At 38.3% G+C, this 11,369-nt stretch overlaps 1 protein-coding gene across 1 annotated transcript; it reads right to left on the reverse strand.

Annotated features, from left to right (window-relative positions):
• Window positions 1-368: 368 nt before the first annotated feature.
• LOC149826619 (alanine--glyoxylate aminotransferase 2 homolog 3, mitochondrial-like) lies at window positions 369-11,040 on the reverse strand. The gene is made up of 8 exons (XM_090018908.1): window positions 10,660-11,040; window positions 3,645-3,875; window positions 3,374-3,544; window positions 2,802-2,945; window positions 2,508-2,687; window positions 1,987-2,212; window positions 1,430-1,543; window positions 369-1,036 (listed from the first exon to the last, which is right to left on the reverse strand). The coding sequence occupies exons 1-8, from the start codon at window positions 10,900-10,902 to the stop codon at window positions 594-596; spliced, it is 1,752 nt and encodes a 583-aa protein (XP_089875034.1). The 5' UTR covers window positions 10,903-11,040; the 3' UTR covers window positions 369-593.
• Window positions 11,041-11,369: the final 329 nt, after the last annotated feature.

An 11,369-nucleotide genomic window follows, 5' to 3' on the forward strand; every position in this document is an offset into this window, starting at 1 on the left:
CACACAGAGGAAGGAGATGACTAGGGCCGATTCAACGATGGGCCTTTCCTTCAATGCTTCCGTTGATGAGTGGTTCGAGATTTCCCTATCAGCCTGATGACGAGATCCATGCTCGCAGTTTTCTTTCAGGGCTTTGAGAACAAGTAGATGTCCATTCAGAAGCTCGATCATGCGCTGATCCATCCCCATCATCGGTTCGAACTTTAGGATTTGCGCCTCTAGTTTTTCAATCACCTTGTTCAACTTCCCATTGATATGATTCATGCATTCGCCCATAGATTATTCGATATTGCCTTTTGAACTTCGTGTGCCATCGTAGATCTCGATCGATCACTATTATGCATGAAAATCAAAGGAAAGCAGGAAAATTCTAGAAACTGGCATAAAATTAAATGAAAATAATGTTTAATCACATAACATAACAAGTACTTATAGAAAAATGAAACCCTAATCTTATTTTTGATCTGAGATAGATCCATTACATAAAAAGATCTAATTCTAATCAAAAGCCAAATACAAAAACCTTAAACTAATTAAAACAGGATTCAAATGGACCCTCCAGACCCGAATTTATCCTGCTTCGATCCTCTGCATCACTGTGGTCTCGAAGACTCTACATCTATCATAAATGTTTCTACGTCTGCCAAGCGTGAGAGACATCGAGACGGTGTCACACCTCCATTTTTTCTTTGTGACCGCTTATTTCTTTTAAAAAGCAGTGCAATTTCTACTACACAATCAAATCCAATCATCCACAAACATAGGTGGAAGCATAGAGGGATAGGTAGGTTTATAGACAACTGGATAGCTTCAAGGGACTTAGAGCCTCGCCACTGAATGATCCATGACATCCACAAGGAAATCTGCAGTTGAGAATCAGTCAGAAATTTAAACTTGGAGCACAATGTATGGTTTATTGCGAACATGTAAAGTGTCAAATGGAACATACCAGCATCTTCCTTTGTGAAGCAAAGCGGTGGTGTGATTCTAAAGACGTTGCCATGAAAGCCGCCTTTCCCCACTAACACGCCCATATCTGTTTCAAATTAAACCAGTAAAAGAAAAAAAAATTTATCAATGACAAAACACCTATAAGAACATACGGGGGCCATCTAACACTAAAACATTTTACAATACATGGGCATAGAGTATATGATTTAACCCTTTTAAGCAGATCGCCCATGATGTGAACGTAACAGGTCAAGTGTTTAATGATTCTTAACAAGTAACCCATATGTCCAATCGGATACCAAAACATTTTACATCAAATTGTCATTGAAGTCGATTTTCTCGAGAAACAGAGAATGAGTCAACAGCAGTAGCGAACCAGTTAGGCACATCCAAATGAGAGAGAGAGAGAGAGAGAGAGAGAGAGAGAGAGAGAGAGAGAGAGAGAGAGAGAGAGAGAGAGAGAGAGAGAGAGAGAGACCTTTCATTTTGTCCATGACATGCAATATCTCAGCTTTGGCAGGAGTCTTCAACTCGCGATCAGTAACAAGTTCGACCCCAATCATTAGACCGCGTCCCCTCACATCGCCAATAACTGAAAAGTATGTCAATTCACAACATGATCAAGCATCAAACCACCGTAAATCGCAATAGTTACCATAGTAGGAGTAGCAGTAGAAAAAGCAGTGCTCTTAATAGTATCAGTAGCATACTAGCAGCTGTAACAGCAATTAGTAGCAGCAACATTAAAAAAAAATCTGCTATACTTCACCAACTAATGATTTAAGAAAATGTACCCGTGGAAAATGGTGCAAGTAATCGTTTCTGTGAACAGTCTGAGCCATTTTTTTGTTCCAAACATGTGAAACCATGTTAAATTTAAAGAAATGTGGCTTTATTAGGAAACCTCCTTCATTGGCTGATAATAAACCCATCTTCTAGGTCAGAATGTTTCAGCAGTTCATTGATGTACATCATACAAGGTTAAGGTGAAACAACTAACATTTCTCATTAAAAGAAAATATTCTAGAAACTTACTTTCATACTTGTCCTGGAGGGACTTGAGGCGCTCCTTCAAATAAGACCCCACACTTAGAGCATTTTCTTGAAGCTTTTCCTTCTCAATTACTCTCAGAACAGCAAGGCCTCCAGCAGTGCACACCGGATTCCCACCAAAGGTATTAAAGTAACAACGTTGAGTCAAAACTTGAGCAATCTCAGGAGTAGTAATCACAGCCCCAAGAGGAATCCCATTTCCAATGCCCTAATTATCCATGTAGTTGACAAAAGGAACCATTTGAATTCAGCATTACCTCTGAAACACTAATTTATGGCAAAGAGGAAGGAAACTAGAAGGGAACTTTGTTCATATTTCAGTCATAAATTTCAGGAATGTACCAATACAAATCTGTATTTATGATTGTCACCATCAAAATGATCTTTGGTTTCTTAAAGAAACAACTTACACTTATTTCTAGCCAAGCGTTGTTTCTTTTTGCTGAAAAACCAACGCATCAACCATGTGAAAACATAATGCTGCAAGCATTCACATTTTATACCTTTGCCATTGTGACTATATCAGGTACAACACCGTGAGATTCGAATCCCCAGAAATTGCTTCCTGTGCGGGCAAAACCAGATTGTACTTCATCAGCTATACAAACACCACCTGCTTTCTTGATGGTGTTATATACAGCAGGAAGATATCCTGGTGCCAATTCAACTATGCCACCTACACCCTACAGAGGCCCAAGTAATGAAGTAAATAAACAAGAAAAGAGATTAAACAAAAGAATCAAACATGACAGAGAAACAGTGAATGAAGAAATATTGAGGATAATGAACAGATGTACCTGTATTGCTTCAGAAACAAATCCAGCAACACGCCCGCAAGTTCCAAAATCTATGATATCTTGGACATCTTTTGCATACTTCTCTCCATCTGAACCAAAAATACCTCTGTATGGGTCTGGGTTCAATGCATGGTGCACTCCACTCTATTCAGACATTCATTAAGAAAATGCATAAACAACCCTTATCACGTGCATATAAACTAACATGAAGTTTGTTGTCAAATTTGATATATTGTGACACAACAAATTTAAGTCAATGACTAGATCAAACTTCACTGTCATGCTTAGTTGAAATGCGAAACTATTCATCTCAAGGCCTAGGTCCTCACTTAGGTCAAACCATTTGGCTTTTGCCAACCATTATAACAGTGCAAAGTCAAAACCTTAATGTTCATTTCATTATCTCGTCACTCTTGAATCCAACTTGCAAGCATTAAAAGGTACATAAATCTCTCCAGATAAAAATACATAAAGATATGAAATATGAGTAACAATTATAAATGCATCATTTATAATTCTGGAGATCACCATAAAGTAAAAACCACAGGAACCATAGCAAACATTGAACACACCTGTACAGAACTGAATTTCCAAATAGACTGAGCGGTTGCACACATTGTTCCAGCTGCATTTCCATGGTAAGCATTTCGAACTGATATAATGTCATGATGACCAGTATACAGGCGTGCAATCATCATAGCCAGTTCATTCGCCTCTGTACCAGAATTGGTGAAGAAAACAACCTGCAGAGCATTTAAAAGCAAGGCATATGAACTTTGGTTGTGGCTAAAAAACTGCAGAGAAGATGCTGACTATAAAACTTGAGAATGCCACCAACTATACCTTAAGCTTTTCAGGAAGCTTGGATGCTAATGCTTCGGCAAAATCAGCAATAGCATGATTAAGATACAGTACAGTGGAGTGTTGCAAACGCCTTGTTTGATTTACAATGGCCTCTACAACTTCTGGATGACAATGTCCACAACTAACGGTAGCGATGCCTCCAAACGCGTCAAGAAAACGACGACCATTTTCATCAAATAAGTATTGCATCTTTCCTTCAACAACATTCAACTGAAATTGACATATTCATCAGCTGCTAATCATTCTCATTGTGGAAAGTAGATTATGCACCAGAGTCAAGTGCCAAACAGTTGCAATTCTATTAAAAAAGAAAAATCAATTACTAATAAACAATATGTTAAAAAAAATAAATAAATAGTTATTTTAAAGCATACCTCTGTAAAATGAAATGTCTACATTGCAAAAATAATTTGATGGTCAAGCTACCTCCATAAAAGTATAACTATTTGAAGAACTAAAACAAATTACACATAAAAAAAGCACAAAGAAACCCCTAAAATCCGAGTAGAAATCAAACATATAATTGCTAATTGAAAAGGAAAAAAAGGCATAGACAACACTTAAAACCCTAATTAGACATTCATGTCATTTGAACAATGTAAATAAAAAACCTAAATCCTAGTGAAATTCCTATTGATAAAAAAACAAAACTGCTAATATTCTAACAACCAAAATCAAGCATTCAGATTTGAAAGGCATTATGGCATTAAGATTTCCAAGGTTTAGCCAAGGCTTAGCTCAGGACCCCACTACTCGTATTTGGTTTGGTATTGCTACCACATATGACTTTGAGAGTCATGATGATATGATTAAGAGAATTTTGAATACTCTTAACACGGTCGAAGGTTTGAATGAATATTGAAATGAAAATAAATACTAGTTGTTTACATATAGAGGTAAGTTCCATAACTGGATAGGGTCACTGGCGATAGAGACACTACGACACTACCTATAAAATCTTACCCTCCTGAAGGAGGCACCGAGAAACTCACTTTCCAGGTGAATAAAAATGCTTTACAACTTTCTAAGGGTGAAGTAGCTACCAACGTACGCGGTGGAATTGGGGAAACTCTAATGACAACAAGGTATTCCATTGTTAGGGGGGCAAACTTCGACTACCTTGTAGACCAAGGGAAAGGCAACCCTTAGCACTATGAGATGAGAAGCTACCCAAGTCCTATGTCTGAGGTACAATAGCAGCTTGCAACTTACGTTGTGAAAACTTTTATTCACTTGACTTGATGTCGAGACTAGATTGAGAGTTTTAGCACCATGCTTTGAACCTTAACTGTCCTTTCAAAATCATGCTTAGGGGCACTGCTTGGCGTAATATCAACTAGAGCTCTTCGCCACCTAGGATAGTAGTACGTCCCAAGGGCTGGGTTGTTGCCCATTAAAGCTATATGTGAGCTGAGTTCAGAACATCGTGAGACAGTTTAGTCCATATCCAGTGTGGGGGTTAGAGCATTGAGCGAACCTTTTCCTAGTATGAGACGATCGAGAAGGACAGACCTTTGACGTACCAGTTATCGTGCCCACAGTAAATGTCGGGTAGCCAAGTGCAGAGCAGATCTAAAAGCATCTAAGTAGTAAGCCCACCCCAAGATGAGTGATCTCCTATTCCTACTTCCCCAAAGTTTCTAGTAGCATAGTTGAGACAGTTCTTTGTTCTTGCAGGGATGGAGCGACAGAAGTATTGAGAATCTAAGATAAGGTCACGGCGAGACAAGCCATTTATCATCAGACATGGGAGAACCATCGATCTACGTCGGAGAAAGATCTTGATTCATTGGTAAATGTGATCTAGTCTATCCTTTGTCATTCCAATTGGTCTACCGTAACTCCGCGGCAAGACTGGACAATTTCACTCAAGACATTACAACCATTCTATAGACACTCGACAGAGTTGGAGAGGAAAGCATTTTCTTTATTATAACCCGGGGGATTCCTTCCAATCCTTTCTCCAACCATTCACATATATCTATTGATTAACATTTCGTTTGTTTGGACATGAAATCGAGTCTTTCTAAATGAAAATAAAATAGGTGCTTTCACTAAAGGACAAATTTTGGGTTTCTAGAAGAAAATAATCCTATTTGACCAATGTACATTGTTAACATCAAGAAATGAAACAATCACAAATTTCGTGTAACTGGCCAATCTACCGAAGTAGCTAAAGTAGTGATAAATCCCGTGAATAAAATAGGTCTTGTGAAACCCGTCCTTTTCTCCACTTGGGATGGGAATGGCGGAGCCCACATACATCATTTAATGAAAGAAAGCTTGGAATATGAGAGGATGTCATAGGGAATATAAGCAGAAATGTCCTTGGATCGAGTCTCAACTATTGGTAAAAGTCATCGTACTTCTTTTGCCTAAACGAGAACTTGGTTTAGAAGCTCTTTCCAAAAGGCAGGAATGCAGATAAAAAACATCTCATAGATAAGCTTTGCAGCTTTGAGAGGTTTCTTTGTGGACAATGCCACCTTAAATCATTTTTTAGTCTCCATCGTTTACTCTCCTTTCTTTTAGTAGGCCAATTGGATCATTGAAGTCACAAGCCCCTAAAAACTTAATCAAATGCAAGGCCCCTTTTAGCTTTCTCTCCCCGCCCTCGTGAACTGTTCCTTTATCCCTTTCTCGTCTTTAGGTAGGTTGAATCAACAAGTGAAATAAGCTCGATATTACATATACCCATTTGGCATTTTTTGAGCATAGCTCCATTCCACAAGTAACTCTTTCATAATGTAGCCCCGGTGCTTCTTCCTTCTAACTTTATACACTTGGGTCGGCTTAGGCCCAATGTCATCATCATGTTCCTCTTTAGTGTCTTTTCTTTGTAAGAATAAATAGAGTAGTAAGAAAAAAATGAATCAAATCACACCCGCTAATAGGTAAATGCCTCTTTTTCTCTTGAATGACTACAATTGAAGAGGTTTTATCAATAAAACTTTCATTTATTCAAGATCTAGGCATAGTTTGCAATCCATTTTATAATTCTTTTCAATAGATTTATGCCTAATGGTAATTGAAAAAAAAACACAGATAACTAAACATTTATGCCATTTTAAAAGAACCAAATCAAAATCATAAATTCTAACAAACATAATTCATATGTGGTTAAGGTGGGCACGTGAATCCTATGTAGTTCAAACATGTATATTCAATTTTCTTATCCTCTTTTGAAAAGTCCATGGTGTCTTTCCATAGATCAGAAAGAAGAGCACAAGAATAAAAAATGAACCTCTGACCATCATGAGCATTAGATATTTCGGATAGGGAAGCACCAAAAACATTATATGATAAGAAATGTCAATTTTTTTTAGCTAAATTGATCCGAAGCATGCTATTTAGTAAATAAGTAAAGTTTTTTTTTTACGACGACGAATCCTCACCCAAACGAGGAAAACCCTGTGTGGGGCCCCAGAATCCTAAAGCAAAAAACACCTGCAACTAGGGGTGGCAATCGGGTCGGGTTGGCGTGTCAGCATACCTCAACCCGAACCCGACCCGTTTATTAAACGGGTCTGCTGTGGCAAACACGAACCCGACCCGTTTAATAAACGGGTAACCCGACACGACCCGCCAACCCATTTAATAAATGGGTTGGGTCGGGTAAACGGGTTTTCAGGTTGGCGGGTTGACGGATCGGGTTGGCAGGTAGTCAGGTTGGCGGGTTGACCCACCCGCGTAACCCGTTTATTAAACAGGTTGGCTTAAGCCCAACCCGAACCCGCCTAAGAGGCGGGTTGGCGGGTCGTGTCAGAAATTGCCACCCCTACCTTCAACTATGTTTTTTTTTTAAGTGGTTAGGACCAAAGGAGATAAAACTGGTTGGGATCTCTCTCTCTCTCTCTGCCTAGGCTAGTAACCGGTCGGGTCCCAGTCTGTACGGTTCTGACCCGTCTGAATAGCGCTAATCTGGAAGGGCCATCTCTTTTCTTTTATGTATCTCCCTTTTGTTATTGGGTAGTCTAAGCTGGGATATGAAACCGAGGATCTCTGTGGAAGATGGTAAGACACCGGTTCAGCAAAATGGCATCCTGCGACATGGTTCTTTTAGTCAAATCTAACACCTTATATGCTGATCTACACGGTCTGTTTATAGTAAAGATTGGCATTTAAATTGTCAGAATCTGACTTGTGTACTCGGCCTGATTCTTCTCGGGCTAGAATAGGGGTAGGAGTGCACAAGAGCCGCTCTCCAGCTGGGCTTAGGCTCGAAAAGCTCAGCTCGAGCTTGAACGCCCAACGTAAAAATTCGACTCGGCTTAAGTTCGAGTATGGCTCGGCTCGGCTCGGCTCAGCTCAGCTCACCCCGAGACGAGTTGATTTGTTTCAAAAAGGTGTCTTCAAACCATGGTAAAAGGTGGATTTGAACCGAGGATCTCACGCACAACCCCCTAATCACTTGGGCGAAACCACTTTTTTGTGAATTTTAAGAAACAAAAATTATAAGTATTATAATATTCTTCATTATACAACTACAAACCGAGCTTAATAGGGTTTTAATGCTTGATCAAACTTGGATTGTTTATGTTTACTCTTTGTTCAAGCTCGGCTTGTTTACTTACCCGGACGAGTCCGAGCTGAGTTTAATCGAGTCAACCCCAACCGAGCTCAAGCTAGCTCGGCTCATTGTGCCACCCCTAAGTAGGAGCATAGTGAACAAAAGTTTTTATCGGCAATTTCTCATTTTTCAAGAACTCGCAAGAAATTGAAAAAATTCCATAAATCTCATGTTATTTTTGACAAAATCTCGACAATAAAAAAACAATTAAAAATTATAAAAATTATTTTTTATAAGAAAATATTAATAAAAAACATTTAAAAACAGAGATATAGGATTTTTTCATGATAAATAGCTGTTTAAAACGTAAAATATCACGTTTAAATCACAATATTTATGTTTTTTCATAAATCTCGCGATATTTTGAAAATCTCACGAGAAATTGCCATTTTAAACTTTGAGGCAATTTCTTGAGATATTATCGTGAGATTTTCATAATTAAATCTCATGATATTATCGTGAGATTTTTATAAATCTCGTGATATTTGTCACACTGAGTAGGAGTGTCAACGGGTCAGGTTTGGTTCAGACCCAAGTGAAACCAAATCCAGAATTGATCTCATGGCACCAGGTCCGGAGTCGGGTCTAATGAAACTCACCATAAGAGAAACCATACCCGGATCTTATAAGAACTCCATGAACTAGAACTGGACTATACATGATAAAATAATATATTTTTTATTTTTTTATATTGAAAATTTGTAGATCTTAATCTGAACTCGGGTTTGATATGAATTTTACAAACCATACGCAGCTCCATATATTAATCGGACCCTTCGATTCAGACCCAGATTCTAATCTATCACAATTGACCCTATAAGGTATGGTATCGGTGGGCTCTGAGTTAAAACCCAAGCCATTGACACCCCCATGTTGTAGTTGTCATTTTGCTACCTTGCATGATAAAAGTCACGCCGAGCCTGACCCAATAAGTTATCTGGTCAGGCTCGGGCACTAGTGTCAGCTCGATTTAGGCTTTTATATCCTATATATTTTAATTAAACAGCATTTTATATATTATATTATTTACTTTTATAATATATATATATATATATATATATATATATATATATATATATATATATATATATAGGGCATAATGGGTCAAGTTCCAACCCAAACCCCAAACCCAATCCATGATGAATCAGGCTTCATATGGAAAAAAACACTCCTTTTTTATAAGCATTGAAGATGTTCCACTCTTGCATACGGGTAGTACTTGGACTCCTGGACCTGTGGGCATATTGACAAATGTTAAAAAGGGCAAATTATCGGCAGCCAAAAACTCGTGAGAAATCATTTTTTTTTTGAAAATATTGCATTTTTTGGCAAAATCTCTGTAATAAAAAATAAATTAAAATTTTATAAATATTTTTTACAAAGAAATATAATAAAAAATATTCAAAAATAAAAACCACATATTTTTTCATGATAAACACATAACTATCACGTTTAAAGCGTGGAATTTATGTTTTTGATGAAAAGTTTGTGAAAAATTGAAAATATCGCAAGAAATTACCGTTTTTAACTTTCACGTAATTGCTCCTAATATTTTTCATAAATCTCGAAAGATTTGTCACTATGCCCGTGGGTGCCTGAATCGATCCGAAAGTAATGGGACGGTCTTAGGCAAGCTCTTACTATCCGAACCTGTAAAAAAAATCTCAGGCTGAGCCCGACCCGATAATTTTCGGGTTGGGCTCTTGGCAGCCCAAACTAGTTTTGAGCCTGTCATATACCTTAATAGAGTTTCCACCCCTACTTTAGTTACTAAAAAATATCAATGACTTTAAAAACATCAATTAAAAAAATCATGTTTCTCATTGAAAACGCGTGATCCAAAGTCGATTCATCATATCTCTCGGGATATTTTGAAAATCTAGTTTTGCTGGGTTAAATATCTGGAAAAGGTCGGTATATAAAAAGTAAATAAAAAATAAGAGTTATACAAAGCTTTGTAGAAAGCGTTTTTATCGCATCAATATTGTGTTAAAAATGTGATATTTTAAAGATAAAGATTAAGCCACGTTAAAAATGTGATATTTTAAAGATTAAGATCTGGAATCATGTGATATAGAAAGCCACGTTAAAAACTGACGACTGTTTTAACGCGAGACAATGGAGCTGATGAGAATAAAGTGTCAACCAACCTCTCATCATCTCTGGGATTTCAACATCCATCAACGACATTCCACAAATGCGCGCATGTAGTGACGACCTCATTCTGTCATTATTTCATTGCTAATCTGTCGCTAACCGGCTTAGCGACGGATATCTTACGTCGCGATTTTTTCGATATTAACTGGTGACGGCATAAATCTGTCGTCAGTTCCATCGCAAATCCGTCGGTAAGATGCGCATCTGATAAATTAAAGAGCTAGGACTAATAAAAGGAAAAGAGCGAATAGGTAGATCATGGCATACTGGTTGCTTGTAGAAGTGGAACATGGAAGGACTGAGGAATTCGGTACGCTTGCGGACGATTTCAGCGGCGGGAGGACCATCGTAAGGAAGGGGCGTGTAGTCGAAGGCGGGCATCCTCGCCAGCACTCCTTCGACGGCCAAGTCTATCGCCTCAGCCGAGTGAGAGAACGGCCTCGCAGCATTGAGATTTCGACGGATGATTCCCTTCCACACGGTCACCATCCTCCTGCTCATTCTCTGCATTCTGATAGTGTTTTTATCTTTCCCTTTATTTGGTCGAGCCAAGAAGAAGAAGGGGCGTGTGTTGAGGAGGAACGAGGAGATCCAAGCTATGGAGAAGACGGCTATTTATAAAAATAAAAACGCCATTTTAAAGAGAGAGAGAGATTTGGCTTTCCTTTTCTTTTCATTGGTTGACGACTACGGGTATCAACGGGCCTGGTTTACCAGGACCCCACCCGAACCAAACCCAAACCTATAAGGTTCGGGTATGGTGATAAACAAGAAGACCATAGTAAGACCCGGATTCAGACCCGAAGGTTCGATTAATATATGGATCCGAGTATAGTTTTATGAAATTTTATACCAGACTAGGACCCGACCCGAGTTCCGATTAAGACCCATGAATTTTCAATGTAAAAATGATAAAAAATATGGTTTTACCGGGTATGAACCGAGTTTGGTTTATGTAGTTCTTATCGGGTCCGATT

The sequence above is a fragment of the Nuphar pumila genome, chromosome 10, assembly GCF_984573655.1.
Source record: "Nuphar pumila chromosome 10, dmNupPumi1.hap1.1, whole genome shotgun sequence".
Taxonomy (NCBI): Eukaryota; Viridiplantae; Streptophyta; class Magnoliopsida; order Nymphaeales; family Nymphaeaceae; genus Nuphar; species Nuphar pumila.

What these genes read in the sequence shown, in the direction of transcription:
- LOC149826619 (XM_090018908.1), bottom strand. Translation starts at nt 10,902, where the DNA reads ATGCAGAGAATGAGCAGGAGGATGGTGACCGTGTGGAAGGGAATCATC. An exon ending in GGAAATTCAGTTCTGTACAG is followed by an intron (nt 2,946 to 3,373) that starts GTGTGTTCAATG and finishes ATGTCTGAATAG; the next exon opens with AGTGGAGTGCACCATGCATT. An exon ending in TTGTTTCTGAAGCAATACAG is followed by an intron (nt 2,688 to 2,801) that starts GTACATCTGTTC and finishes GGGCCTCTGTAG; the next exon opens with GGTGTAGGTGGCATAGTTGA.